This window comes from Canis lupus, chromosome 4, assembly GCF_011100685.1.
Source record: "Canis lupus familiaris isolate Mischka breed German Shepherd chromosome 4, alternate assembly UU_Cfam_GSD_1.0, whole genome shotgun sequence".
NCBI classification, from domain to species: domain Eukaryota; kingdom Metazoa; phylum Chordata; class Mammalia; order Carnivora; family Canidae; genus Canis; species Canis lupus.
Genome location: NC_049225.1, coordinates 73,976,915 through 73,992,632, shown reverse-complemented (window position 1 = coordinate 73,992,632; position 15,718 = coordinate 73,976,915). Strand labels below are relative to the sequence as shown.

General features: G+C 39.2%; 1 protein-coding gene across 1 annotated transcript in view; it reads left to right on the top strand.

Moving 5' to 3' along the window:
- Nucleotides 1–15,718, top strand: part of LOC119871597 — a 150,020-nt gene that overhangs the window by 27,815 nt on the left and 106,487 nt on the right. Inside the window, exon 3 of the mRNA XM_038535468.1 lies at nucleotides 435–573. Within this exon, the coding sequence (XP_038391396.1) occupies nucleotides 435–573 (139 nt within the window). The remainder of the gene's footprint in view (nucleotides 1–434; nucleotides 574–15,718) is intronic.

Here is a 15,718-nt window from a genome sequence, read left to right as displayed (position 1 = left end):
GGAGTGGGGTGGGAGGGTGATGGGGGATCATGACCTGAGTAGAAGACAACCGCTTAACCCACTGAGCCACCCAGGCGCCCCATGGAAGTATTTACCTTTCTGCATGGCAATGTTAGGGTCTCCTGAAAACTGCATCTCTCACACAAGCCAGCTGGAGATTGACATTCTTTTTCTTTCTTCCTTTCTTTTTGGTTTTAACAGCGTCTTATTTTAACAAATTCGTGGGTAGTTGCAAAAATTGTGCAGAGAGGTTAGGTGTACCCTTGCTCCAATGTATCCCACTGGTTATGATTTACATAACTAGAGTGCCACACAGGAGCTTGACATCCTCTATTAGAAAATATCACCTTTTGTTCTCAGTGAGACAGAGACATAGGATGCCAGCCTGTTTGGAAATGGGAAAAGAATGACTTAAATATTGCAGTTTTCAACAGAAAACAGGCCAGGATGCCCGAGTGGGTGAGAGACTGCACAGAGAAGAGACAAGACTGCCACCTCCTCTGCAAACCTCACAGAAATGACTCCACTGTCAGGATTTCCTGGAGGGCCACCTTTGCACATATGTTTGAGAAGGTGAGTGGATGTTTTTTGCAGTGTGGTATGTGGAGAGCCAAAAGGGAAGGCTTTCAGCCCTGTAGTCGCAGGGAATTTTCACCCTCTTAAAAGCACTGAGAACTCCTCTAAAAGCTTATATTTTGTATGAAGATATTTACCATCTTAGACATTAAAAATAAAAAAATAGGGCAGCCCCAGTGGCGCAGCGGTTTAGCGCTGCCTGCAGCCCAGAGTGTGATCCTGGAGACCTGGGATGGAGTCCCACGTCAGCCTCCCTGCATGGTGCCTGCTTCTCCCTCTGCCTGTGTCTCCGCCTCTCTCTCTCTAGCGGTGTCTCTATGAATAACTAAATAAAATCTTAAAAATAAAATAAAATAAAATAAAAAATTAAAAAAAATATTAAAATGTGATGCATCAATTCCTCTAGAAATAAAAATACATTCCGTGTGAATAGATACACTGTGTGTTTTTTTTAAAAAAGATTTTACTTATTTAATTAATGAGAGATGCAGAGAGAGGCAGAGACATAGGCAGAGGGAGAAGCAAGCTCCCTGCGGGGACCCCGATACGGGACTGGATCCCAGGACCCCAGGATCATGATCTGAGCCAAAGGCAGACGCTCAACCACTGAGCCACCTAGGGACCCCAAAACTCTGTGTTTTTTATTTTAAAAAATATATTCCCTAAGCAAAACCATTGTGTGAGAAGTGACATTATCTTATATTTTTGTAAGTTTCTTTTACATCTCAGATTCATAGAAAATAGCTGGAGTTTATATCCACCTCTGCATCTACTCTGTTTTGATATGTTACTTTGAAGTACATGAAACAAAGCTGGCTTTATATATATATAGTTGAAAGAGATATTTTAGTATTTTTAATATTTTTAATATTTTATTTTTATTGATATATATTTGTTTATTTATTCATGAGAGACACAGAGAGAGAGGCAGAGACTCATGCAGAGGGAGAAGCAGGGCACCATGTGGGGAGCCTGATGCAGGACTGGATCCTAGGACCCTGGGAGCATGACCTGAGCCGAAGGCAGGCTCTCAACCACTGAGCCACCCAGGGGCTCCAATATTTTAAACATTTCAAATAGTCTACTCGGATAGTATGGATATAATTCTTTGACACTGCACTGAAACTCAACTAGTAGTAGTTCCTTCAAAGTCAGTTGTCATGTGATATCTAACCTAAAACCATACCAGTGAACTCTTGGGAATCTGTTGCATTAGGATGCACAGTTTTACATTGCACCTTGAGTGAGTCTTGCATGCATGCATGACCCTATAATATCCTGCCTTGGTCACATCAAAAATATTGGTTCACTGGGTTATCAACATCTTCCAAATGGTGACACATTTCGTTATACAATATGAAAAAAAATCACATTTTCTAGCACCATTAAGTCTTCAAGTATTAGGGAGCTGTCAAGCTCACAGTGATGAATTTTCTAAATTTCTAATTTTCCCTGGAAAGCTCAAATTTTGTCATTGGCAAGAAATGCTGTTAGTTGGGTTTTTTTGACATGACAGGTTTACTTTGTTCTGTTCTAAGACAATGTCTATCAAATGCTTGAGTCTGAACAGCCATAGTTTGTCACTCCTTCTTTCAAGTAAAGCTGATGTTCTCCAAAAAAACAAAAAAAACAAAACAAAAATCACCAAACTCCAGCTGGTTTAGCTTGCTGGTCAAACAACCACATGAGTGCTGTTTTACAATTATAAAATAAAATAAAATAAAATAAAATAAAATAAAATAAAATAAATAAAATAAAATAAAATAAAATAAAATAAAATAAAATAAAAATAAAATAATTTTATAATATATTTAAATATAAATATATTTTTATAATATAAAATAAAATTCTTCTCACATCATTATGCTTGGGTAAGAGGAAAAGTGTTTGCATTAACTTCCCACTCCATCACACAGTATAAAAGATTTGTACTCATGATTTGTGATTTCATAGAATTTATAAAATTTTCTGCTTCATTAAGGATGTTTTTAAGTAAAACTGGCAGTTTGACTTTTTGCTGTGAATGTGTGTCTGTAAGGACACGGTGACTGCTAACCTAGCGTGGGCCCTGTGTTGATTTATACTAAGGTGTCATCAGTGTTATCCATTATGGCTTGCATCAAGTGCAAATATCAAAACAATGAAAAAGTAAATAAGTGTTGCTATTATTCTAAAAGTAGTTTTGAGGGTGCCTGGGTGGCTCAGTGGTTGAGTGTCTGCCTTTGGCTCAGGTCATGATACTGGGGTCCTGGGATTAAGTCCTGCATCAGGCTCCCTATGAGGAACCTGCTTCTCCCTCTGCCTGTGTCTCTGCCTCTCTCTCTGGGTCTCTCATGAATAAATAAAACATTTTTAAAAAAGGAGCCTAGGAACCTGGGTGCTTACATGCTAGTTGGGTGATCCTGACTGAAATATGAGCATGACTGACCTCACAGAGACGAGGCACTTCCTAATTTACACCAAATATATTTTGATAGAAGGAATTTTGGAGGAAGGAATATAAGCCTACATTTCACCTAGTTTCCTTTGCAAAGTCACTATCTATTCATTTGCATTTTAACAGGGTCATGAGTGACTCAGGAATTCTCTTTAGATTCACCAAGTAGACTTATGGTTCTTTCTGGAAGCCTCTCTGTGTATTGATGATCTTTACCATTTGTGGTTTGGAGTTGGGGGTTGAGAGTGAAGCAGGTGACCAAGTGCACATGCAGATGCAAGGCACGATCTGTTTTCTGGCAGGAGAGACCACCAGAATGAAGGCCCACATTATGATTATGATCCTCTAAGGGAAGTGTGATCCCCTGGTAGTTACTGAGAACATCTGGATAGCCCGTCCTGCTTGTCTCCAAGCTAAGCACATCTTAAGAGACACCCACAACTTAATTCCTTTGATTAGAGTAATCTACTCTAATCAGATGTGTTATTTTCTCACCCTCTGCAGTAAACTTGAGTTAAATAGAATGTAGCTGGATGTTAAATGGACAGTAATTTGCCAGACACTTCAAAATTATAGGGTATCCCACATAGATCTGTGAGAGGTGAAGGAAAATACCTTGAGCGGATTGAGTTCATGTGTTTGAGCCTAGAAAGGGAACACTGATCTAGGATATTTAATCAGTAAGGACTCCTGGAGATTTCCTGTGTAACCCACTCCACAGATGAGATGGTGAGGGGTGGGCAGAAGCAGAGGAAAAGCAGAGTTTAAAGGAGGAGAGGATATTTGAGCATTTTGGAGGATTTTTTTTAAACCTTTCTTCTTCCAAAAGGAAAAGAAAAGTCACTGAATATGCTTATAAGCCTTAGAAATGAAGTGGGAATAGAAAAGGTTAGTTATTCTGCAGTACTCAGCTAGTGTCCTTTAGTTTGAAAGTGGCTGGACTTTTGTTCTCTGTGTCTTAGAAAGCACCCTGGGACACATGGACCCTAAAATCAGAAAAAAAAAAAAAACCCAATATATTCAATGCCTAAGTCCTTCTCCCTGCTATATGTCCCAGAGATCATCTAAATAAAAAGGTATTTGTGATTAGATAAACTTCAAAGAGGTCCCATTTTTCATTTGGAGAAAAGTTTCACATCATCAGAAGTCTGTTCCAGCAAATGGAATGGGATTTAAGAGAAAAGGTGTTATGGGGTTGTGGGTGAAGGAAGGGGGTCCTCAGACCCCACCTGAAGGCCTTCAATCAGAATTCTATGCTTCTTATAAATCCTTTCTGGTCCCATTTGCATTAGAACATTGATTTCTGAGATGCTTGACAGAAAATGAAACTGCCTGCCCCAGTGCTTTACTGATCTGCAGATGTCGTGAGCACCTGCAGGGCACCTGGAGTTGGCTCTGGCTCAGGAGATGTGCTACTTCGGTGTGCTAAAACTGATCGGGGGGCAGGGGGGTAGGGGGACACCTGGGGAGCTCAGTCTGTTGAGCATCTGACTCTTGATTTTGGCTCAGGTCATGATCTCAGGGTCAGGGGCATGAGATCAAACCCCATGATGGACTCTATGCTTAGAGGGGAGTCTACTTGAGTTTCTCTCCCTCCCTCTGGCCCTCTTCCCACTCATACTCTCTCTCTCATCCTTTAAAATCAATCAATCAATCAATCAATCAATCTTAAAAAAAAAAAACCACCCAAAAATGAACTGATCGAAGGGTAGGACTGGACCAGAAAAGACAGTTTTTGATTTTTTAATCTAAAAGAAAAGTCTGTCTGTGACAATTTAGCGACACACAGTCTTCTAAGGAATCGTTTGGGAAGAATATGCCTGTGTATCAATCAAGGAAAGTAAATTTCCAGCTCACTGGCACTCCAGGTCTTTTCTGCTTTGGAACTGTCTGTGTCGGTGAGCCTGGCCATGTTCTCCGAGTAGGAAGTACCACTTCTGCTCATAGGCAATTGCAATCTCCCTGATATTCACTCTCTATCCAGAAGGAGCAGTTCAAGTAAGCATGAACCTGATACGGTTTTCTTGCCAAAACCTGCCATGCTTGAGTATCTCCTAATATTTCATATCGCTATGAATGCTCTCTTTGGAATTAAATCCAAATTTACTTTGAACCTGCCATATGCAAAGCACTGTGTATGCTCAAGCAGCAGAAGTGTCCAAGTAAAAAGAGCTCTGGCCCTTCAAGCTTGGCATGTCCAATTTAGAGGAGGAGGACAAACATGTACATAGACGATTTTAATATAAAACAAATTCTGCTAAGTGCTACAACAGAAGGGGAGACACAGTGTCTCACAAATTGTACAAACACGTGCATGAGGTACCATACACACTGAGGCACATATACTCTGAGCACATTATATACATTTCTAAAGCAAGCCCTTTAATTGGTGTTATATGTCTTCAGAACTTTTATTACGTTTAACTGAAGAAGAGGGAGGAGCATAGCTCTAGTGAAAGCCTGCTTCTTGTGCGGGGAGGGGGACGGGTAGATTAAAGCATAGTCAGGAGATTTCTTTATTATTTAATGACCCTACAGAAATGCTATTTAAAAACCTCAGATAAATTTTATCAGACAATCTTACATTATTTAGAAATATTGTCCCCCAAATCCAGATCTGAACTCTCCTTGCCTGCACCGAGGAGATAAATAATACGATATAAATGGGATTCATGAGTGTGAAACATGGAATGATGGTGAAGTACCAGTAGACTCTCCTGAGGTTAGCCTGACGGTGGGAGCAAGGTGAGCGGGGGAGATATTTGGGACAGTTTTTCAGATCACGTGGGCAGTGCCAGGGGAGCGGCTCTAAACTGAGACGTTCTTAAGAGCAACGATGTCAACAAAGACTCACAGAAGGCCTCCCATCACAGTGTATTATATGTTGGAAATACAAAAGCAACAAGGCACCGATGATATTCACCTTCCAGAACCTCCCAATATGTTGGGAAAAAAGATTGAAATGTGTCAAAGGAAAGATGAATGATAATAGATATGAAAAACCTAAGGGTAGCTAGCAGGGCTTCCCAGAGGCAGGATGCGTGGGAGGTGTGGCGGGTGAGTGGCTGGGAGAAGCCTTCTAGGAGGAGGTGGCATTGGGGTTGAGCCTCCAGGGCCGGGCAGAGAGGATGCCCGTATTCCAGGCAGAGAAATACTTGACATACCCGTGACCACACCATGTTTTGCATCCAACTTGAGCAAGTGCGGTGAGGTTCTCACCCCCCTGTAGTCCCGCAGACCTGGGAATCCGTGGACCTGAGGATGTGATGCCCTGCTCCCGCGCTTATGGAATTGCAGTATTGCACGCTCCTTGAGCAAAATAGGATTCCTTTTTTGCTAATAGAGTAGGAAGCAACCCACAATGCTAGGTAATCAGGGGAAAAGCCATTCTATCACCCAAATTGCTTAATTATAAAAGCTAATTACTCAATCATAAAAAAAACCCACCCCTGGGTACGTAGCCCATTTCCCTTCATGGTTCTTTGAATCTGAATGTTTAATTCTGTGTGTTTAGAAGCGATGGCTGTGGTTCCACTTAAAACAGGGATGGTTGCTTGCTACTACCTCTTGCAACCAGATGCATCTACGTGTTTTCCTTCCTACTCCTCAGTAAATGAAGCTACAAGCATTAATAATTAGATTGCAGTGGTCTAGAAATAAATTATGGTTACAAATACTTTATATTTTATTATATCATCGTGTTTCAAACACCTCTACCTAAAACTCATGGGCTATGAATAAAAATATGAAGCAGGTGGATGCTGACACTGATTCATTTCACTGTAGAACTATTCTTAAAAGTTTGATGTTAGAGTCTGTTTTTCAAGGATAAGTATCTATATTCCACTCCTCATACTCTTTGCTTCTAATAAAAGGCCTTTTTTTTTTTTTGTATAATAGTTTTTTCTTGCCCAAGGATAATAGTTCTGGGAAAATATGTCTAGATTAGTTATCATGAACTAGAACTCATTGAGAAGAATGTGTCTTTTTTTTTTTCACTATTTGTTCAAGTTAGAACAGGCTCAGTAAACGGGTATGACACGAGTTGATTTACGATATACCATACAATATCCTGCAGTATTACAAGTAGTGGATTTAGCCTTCATGGATGTACAGGGTCTCCTCAAAGGGACCTCACATGTCCTCTGAAGGAGAACCCACAGTTGGAAATCAGGGATGTCACCTGCTAGCAACTTAAGGGAGATCTGTGTTTCAGGCCAATTGCCATCATGATGATTCACCACCTGAATAATGGTTACTAAAAGGAACACATTACAAATGGTGACAAATAATGCAATATAGTAAGAACCAAACCATTCTCTCCCACTCTCAAAGCTCTGGATTATGTGACAAACAGGTAATCCCACACTCATCATGTAATTCTCTTAGAATTAACAGGGAAAGGCTGGAGTGTACACCACACTAGCTGTTTAATTGGCTGGCGTGGTGGAAAGTGAAAATTCAGGGTGTGTTTTCAAAAATTATTCAGAATTTCAAGAGGGCAGGAGAAGAGCATTAGACCAAGAAGCATGCAGCCTTCTAAAACACAGGGTTCTCTGTGACTGCCTTGGCTTTTTCTGCAAAAGGAGGTGGTTCTTAATTAACCAATGTCTATGCAGTCTTCTAAAGTCAACATTTTATCATTCTCATTACAGCTTATTTGACCCAGTGCTCTACAGTTATGAGGTTAAGAGATGATTTTTCCTAAAGCCATTTCTCCCACCCATTCCCTACTGATGGTTCTTTCATGGCTACTACTGTCCTCCTACTTTCTCAGTCATCTTGTTTTATCTGTCTCCCTCTACTCTTTTGTTCAGTAAACCACCAGGTCTTGTCCCTCATAATGTTTTTTTTTTTAAATTTCATTTAAAAAATGAAATGAAATGAAATGAAATGAAATGAAATGAAATGAAATGAAATGAAATGTAGACACACAGAGAGAGGCATAGGCATAGGCCAAGGGAGAAGCAAGCTACCTGTGGGGAGACTAGACTGATGCAGGACTCCATCCCAGGACCCTGGGATCATGCCTTGAGCCAAAGTCAGACACTCAGCCACTGAGCCACCCAGGTGTCCCCCTAATAATGTTTTATGCCTATTTATTCCTGACCATTCTCATGACCAGGACCACATTCCAAGTCTTAGCTTATTACAACAACTATTTTAAAGGTTAGCCTGACCATCTGCGTTGATTATTAATTCTGTGTCATAAATCATCCTCAAGCTTATCTTGGCAGTTTTTCTGCCTCAGAGATTCAGGAATAGGTTAACTGGGGAATCTGGCTTAGGATCTCACTCATAAAATTGCAGTCAGGATATCCCAAGGGTGCAGTAATTTGAAGGCTTGATGAGCTGGAGGATGTGCTCCCATAGTGGCTCATGCATATGGAAGGCAGGTTGATGCTTAGCTGTTGGTAGGAGGTTCTCATTTTCCTCCCTAGATGGGCCTTTCCAATGGGCAACTTGAGTGTCCACATGACACAGGGGCTGACTTCCCTGAAGTGAAGGACCCAAGAGAGCCTATCAGGCAGAAATTATAATTTGATAATCTCGCCTTGGAAGTCACCCACTATTCTTTTTGCTCTATTCTATTTGTTAGAAGTGAGTCACTTAGGGGCACCTGGATGGCTCAGTTGATTGAGCAGTTGACTCTTGGTTTTTGGCTCAGGTAATGATCTCATGAGTTGTGGGATGGAGCCCTGCATTAAGCTCTGTGCTTAATGGGGAGTCTGCTTGAGATTCTCTCCCTCTGCCCCTCCCCTGCACTCACATGCCTATGCACACACACTCTCTCTCTCAAATAAATAAATAAATAAATAAATAAATAAATAAATAAATAAATATTTTTTTAAAAAGAAGTGAATCTCTTTATTCAGTCCACATTCAAGGAGGGGAGAGTTAGGCCTGGCTTCGTGAAGAATGGAGTGTCAAAGTTTTACAGACTGGGGTGCCTGAGTGGTTCAGTTGGTTAATTTGCCTTTGGCTTAGGTCATGATCCCAGTGTCCTGGAATTGAATCCCCTGTAGGGCTCCCTGCTCAGTGGGAAGCTTACTTCTTCCCCTCTGTCTGGGACTCCCCCTACTTGTGCTCACACTCTCTCTCTTGCTCTGTAAAATACATAAACAAAATCTTTAAAAAAAATTTTAACAGACATATTGTAAAACCTTTACATCATCTTTTTCTCTACATGCTGTAAGCCACGTTTTACGTTCCTTCCAAATCCAACTTCCTAAACTAAGACTTTCATTGATTCCATTTATTTAGTTGATACATTTCGGATCAGAAAAATGTAAGTGACTTTCATGTGCTAAAGGATGAGTAAAAACATCCCTTATTGTTCTACTCAGCAAACCTGTGATCCATCATATTGCTGGACTTTGTCACCTTCTCCAGCCAGGCCTGCCCAGTTACCAATCCTAAACATACCTGGATCAGTGTCAGGTGTGGACATCATGCTTTTGAGGGGGCTCACTGTTCCTTCCAGTTTAAATAGTCTCTGCTTCAGCATGTTCAGGATCAGAGTAAAACCCATTCAGCCATTCTTTCACATTTTCTGTGGCAAGTCTTCCAGAATCAAGAACACAGTGCTTCTCCTTTTGCTTTTAGTTTTCAGCCAATTAGTGGCAATTTATTGGACACCAATCTTTGAGGATCCAGACAGTTGTGCAGAGAGGTGGAGATATAAAAATGAACTTGTTTTAAAGTTTGAAGTATTCCTATCTAATGTTCATAGCTGTTTCTTTTTAACTTCCCTTATGGCAGATTTTTTAGGAGCCTTCTTCACTGGGTCTCGTCCAGTGTGAGGTATATGCTGGGTATTCAATAAATGTTCACTGATTGAAGAAGTAAATCAAGATTAGAAAAGCAAAAAAAAAAAAAAAAAAAAAAGATTAGAAAAGCAATAAAGCTAATTCTCTCCACCAAAATAAATGGCATTTTACTTTTGTTCCTTTAAAAAATGATAGCTATGCTGAAGCACTTGGGAGAACTATTTTGTCTTAAGCTGGGGTTTTAAGACTTTGAACATTAAACTGCTTACAGCAGCAAAAAGGTAATAACTTCAAACTCATAACTGGTTCTCTGTTAACCTTCTTTGGCTCATCAGCTCATCTTATATCTGCTTGTAATATTGTCACTCTGACTTGATCTGTGTTTGAGATTCAAAGGAGCTCTTAATGAATTCAGAACTGTCATATGGTGTAGTCAATATTATAAGGAAAAAAAGCCCTTTGTGAAAGTTTTGTGAGACCCTACCACAACCCTCTACATGAACATTCTTGCAATTGACTGTCAAATGCCCCAATGCCTCTTGTTTTGATTTTCTATAGATACTTAACATGATTAAGGAACAACTTAATTGTAGTGAAACATTTCAGCTGGGAGAGCTCTGCTTTTACAAAAGGCAGTTCTAAAAGCTTGGGAGTTAATCATGAGTCTGACTCCAAGAAAACCTTCATCCACAGGGGTGTGAATGCTCCTCCCAAGAGAGAAAACAAGGTGCTGAACAAAACTGCCTGATGAAAATCTGATGAAATAGAAGGGATTTTCTGTTGGATAGCCTTGAGTTTTGTCTTTTTAAAACCCATGCTTACTGTAAGCATCAATAAAAGGGGGAAGTTGACTTTACTTGACCTATAGGAAAAAATCTGATCAACTAGAATCAGGACTGGATCCTCTAGGCAGCTGTGGAGGAATCTTGTTGGACACACTGTATTAGCAGGCTGAATTAACTACTTATGAGTCTTTATCACTAAAAGAAATAAATTTAGAGATCAGACTTGTAAGTACTTCTGAAATTAAGACTTCTCCACCAGAGCCAAAGACAACAACTGTGTCTCCTGATTTCCTCACTGGGGAGTGTTGTATGGCTATATGGTCCATGCTAATGTTCATCTTGTTAAACAAAATCAGCCATCAACTAAGAAACGACTTGATATTCTCTTAATGTTTTACCTACACAAAGGCAGTGTGGGGTTGAATTATATATGGTTTCCAAATGCAACCTTTCAAGCTTAAGCTGCTTTGGAGTTGGGTATGGAGTACATTTCTTAATTGTGTATTAGCTAAATGTTAGAAAAATTAGAAAGTTGGCCTTAAAATATTTTAAAAATACAACAAAGAATAGATTCTCATTAAATAGGGAAGGTTACAATAGAGTCCTTTCTGAGGTAGAGGGAAGTACCCAAAACTTCTTTAGAACATGACTTGATGATCATATGTTTTCACTTTTACGACCAGCCTTTCTGCATTTGTAAGAAAATGTCAGTTCTATGGACTTTCTCTTTCTCTAAAAACTGATTGCCACCTTCCAGTTGTGTTCTGAGATGTCTAACAGTTTCTATGCCCAGATAACCAAGCCTAGGTAATGCTACAATAATATGATGAGCACGCTTACAGGCATTATATAACTAATCTTGTAGCACTGGGACAGCAGGACATCCTGGGATGCTCTGTCATTCACAGCTAGAGAACCAGGAGCTCAGCCTCTCTGGAGAGCATTGCCCATGGTGCCTCCACAGGGCTGGGTCCCTCTGACTTCTAACCTCAGGCTCCAGTTATAATTCCTTCCTTCCCACACAGTGATTTGGCTAGAGGCAATATGCCCTGGGGACACAAACCAGGTTCTCAAAACTTTTTCTGGGGAGATCCAACTAATGGATGAAAGGAAAGTCACCTGCGGGACAACTTCTCATGAGGACTCATGGTCAAAATTTTTTTAATTGACAATAGCATAGAAAGATTCTATGGGAAATTTGGGATATGGTGTAGTTATTACTTCATTCCTCTCTTACCCACACTCACTTCTTGAGAATCCTCACTGAGCAATACATCACTATTTATGCAAGTGTTCATGTCATTGCAAGTATCCCAGGGATTCCACTGACTCTAATAATAATTAGATACTTATTAACCCTAATAATCTTGAAGAGAAGAGTAAAAGAATATATCAAATGAACTTACTAGGACCTGCCCGTCAAGGGGTCTACTACTATCTGGGTCACCAGCTAACCCTGTGACATTGCGTCTTATTTAATCTGTGGTTCATTTTCCTCCTTTTAAAATTAGGAACCAGACTAGATAGCCTCAAAAGTCCCTTCTCTATAATCTTGTGAATTTATAAATTCACACAAAGATTTTTTTTTACTTTTATAGCCTTTATTTTTCATGATTATAAAAGAAATTTTTAATGAGGAAACTTCCTAATACTAAATTTGAATTCACTTGTTTCTACCATAAAGCATTCTGACCGTCACTTTTCAAAAAGACTACAATGAAAAGAAAACTCCGGAAGACCGTTGCCCATGGAATACACAAGGATTAAATAAGGGAATTCACATGAAGTTTTAGCACTTAGTAGGTTCTTAATAAGTGGAAAAACATTCTTATTGTTGGTATCATAATCATTAATTCATTCAATAAATATTAGTGCATATATGAGCTAATGGAGCTCGATAAAATGTCAAATAAGACAGACAAATTTATTATCTTTGGTATAACGATTTGGTATATGGAACCATAGCAATTCCCAAGCTGACCCAGGGGGTTTTAGAACCTGAAGAACATATGTTCATGACCCCATGTACCCTCTTCCCTTTGGCCTCACCCTGGAATGGGCCAGGGAATAGCCCCATAGATGGAATGAGTCTGAGGTACTGCTTCAAGGGAAAGAACCCTCCTGGACTCTGATTTGCTGAAGAGTCATAAGGACAATTTCTCATGTTTTTGTTCAACAAAGTCCACTCCAGGCTTATGTTAAGAAGACACTTGACGGGATGAGCACTGGGTGTTATTCTGTATGTTGGTAAATTGAACACCAATAAAAAATTAATTTATTAAAAAAAAAAGAAGTCTTTGGTCTTTTCCTTCTCCTTTCAGAGTATAAGGGCACTAGGCTTGCCTAAGGTTATGTGACTATCTTTTCCTCAAATCATTTACTGGTACTTTTTATCCCTTCTAAGAGCTAAGAAATAATAACAAAGTGTAGCAATATTGCCAGTAAGTTCCATGGATGCATGCTAGTTAATCATTCTCTACTTTCTGGATGCAAGTTATACATAAAATAAAGTCATCTTCCCACACCCACATTTAGAAAAACTTTAATTTGATTACGTCAATGACAGACAACTTGACAGTAAGAAATCATTAGTGACAAAGTTGACTAGGTAAACCCGGTTTTACTGTTTGTTTGTTTTTTTTTTTTAAAGATTTTTAATTTATTTATTCATGAGAAACAGAGAGAGAGAGGAGAGGCAGAGACGTAGGCAGAAGGAGAACCAGGCTCCTCACAGAGAGCCTGATGTGGGGCTCCATCCCAGGACCCTGGGATCATGACCTGAGGCGAAGACAGATGCTCAACTGCTAAGCCACCCAGGTGTCCTGGTTCTATTGTTTTTGTTCAGTTCTCATTGAAGCTTTTGGAAGTTCAAAAGGACACATTTACCTATTTCCTAGTGAGATTCTCTAAAAAAAAATCTTCCTAGCTTTCAAATATGTTGACCAACACTTAATAAAACACTAGTTTTCCAACTTCCTTTCCCTTAACATATGCACATGTTTGGCCACATATGATGAAATTCAGTTCCTAGGAGCAACCTAATCCAATTAAGGGATTTAAGATTTTGTGATACTCAGATCCACAGATTGGCTCCAAATCATATATGACTCTGGGATACTTTTCTACTCTTCTTTTTTACCCCTACTCCTTCTAGTCACACACTAGGGAGGAATGGGAAGCTGGCAAGTGGGAGGGAGAAAATTTTTTCTTCTTTGCTGCAAATAATGCCAATGCATGGTAAGAAAGGTAGCATCTGGGATGCCATTAAATGCTTCAGTTAACAGGAAGAAAAAAGAAGTTTTTCTAGTGTCATATAGAGACAACCAGAGGGATTTAAAATACCTTTATGAAAGAGTAGACAATGAGTTAAGCTATAACCATTTTAGAAAGAATATAAAATTCATACTTTTACTATTAGCCTGTTTTGGCTACCATCAAAATATGTGCACTTCTCTCTCAGAGCTGCATGACACACCATGGTGGGATCAAACCACCCTCAGGACCTTTGCTCTCCTTTCACCAACCTCTGCTTATCTCTCAAAGTCAACTTTAATTAATTCTGCTACTTGCTGGGCTCACTTATCCCTCCTATAAATGGCTCTCATGAATTTAAAAAAGTATAAAGGGGAATTATTACTTTCTTAGTGGAATGATAGAAAAAAGAATTGAAATACAAAAACAAAGGTCCTTGAATTTGGGCCAACTTTTACTTCTCTGCCTGCTTCACTACCTATTTTGTCATTGATCATTGTTTATTGAACATACAGTTTTCCATGAGCTGTGGGGGCACAAAAAGGAATCAAGGAAAGAAAAACATGTAATTAATTTAATGTAATATATTCTTTCAATCCAGTATTTATTTATTTATTTATTTATTTATTTATTTATTTATTTTAGAGAGAGAGAGAGTGTGTGCATGGGTCAGATGGGGAACAGAGGGAGAAGGAGAGAATATCAAGCTGACTCTCCATTGAGTATGGAGCCTGATGGAGGGCTCCATCTCACAACCCTGAGAACATGACCTGAGTTGAAACCAAGAGTCAGATGCTTAACTGACTGAGCTGCCAGGCACACCTCAAGCATTTATTTTTAAACTTAAATTGAGTTCTGATGACAAGCTGTGTTCAGTGTTAGATTCTGGTAGTGCCAAAGATTAAAGATGCAGTCTTGACTATCTACCATAAAAAATATTTAAAAAGTACAAATAAAGTGCCTTGGAATCTTAGAAGGGAAAAAGTATAAAGCATCAGAGAAGTTTTTAAGGCAGACTGAGTGCTGATAAGGGAAATAAAATTATAAAGATGTTAATGCAAAAATTATGCCCAAGGCCATAGACATTGAAAATAAAAGCAAGAGATATCATTTTAATTTTGGTTATATTTGTTCTTCAGTTGAAGATAAAATCATTTAAAATATTTATTAATAGTAAAGCAGCTCTGGATAATGGTTCTTGGATGTGCCTCAAACTAAATAAAGGACAGAACAAGTAGACGTGTGAAGGCTACACAAGTACTTGTATCTCAATAAATCTCTATGAAATGAGACAAGTATTGAAAGAAATTTTCATCATGAAAATTTGGGGCTTGGTGGTAGGAGGAAATCACTGGATTGCCTACAAGTAAGCCAAATATGCATCCCTCTTTTTAAAAACAATTAGGTTTAAGTAATTTAAACATTTTAAACAATTAAACCTTCTGTAAAATTTTTGGGTATCAAGTAAACTCAAGGCATGCATTTCAAAGAATCTTTGTGGGAAGAGGTTTTTGAAATTACTTCTCAGGTTCCCCATCCCACTCTGCCCTGCATGAAAGAGCCAGTTTTACTGGGTCCTACCATGAGCCTACCTATTTAATACGAGAGAAATAATTCTAGCACTATGTATTTCAAGAAGGGAAAAAAATCCAATTAAAAGAGATAATTACTTTCTGGCACAAATGTAGTTTTGTTTCTGACTGTCCAAAGATTAATGACAGCAGTCCATCATGCCTGGTCTTTTTCCCCAGTAGCTTGCACACTGGGCCTCTGTAAATCTCTTTTCTTATCCAAATAGGAAACTGTGAGATTCAGCAGACCTCATGGCTCTTGCCTCTCGCTGTCTGGACAATAGATCTGTTGGCATTAGCAATGGGAAAAGCTAATTAAGTCTTTCT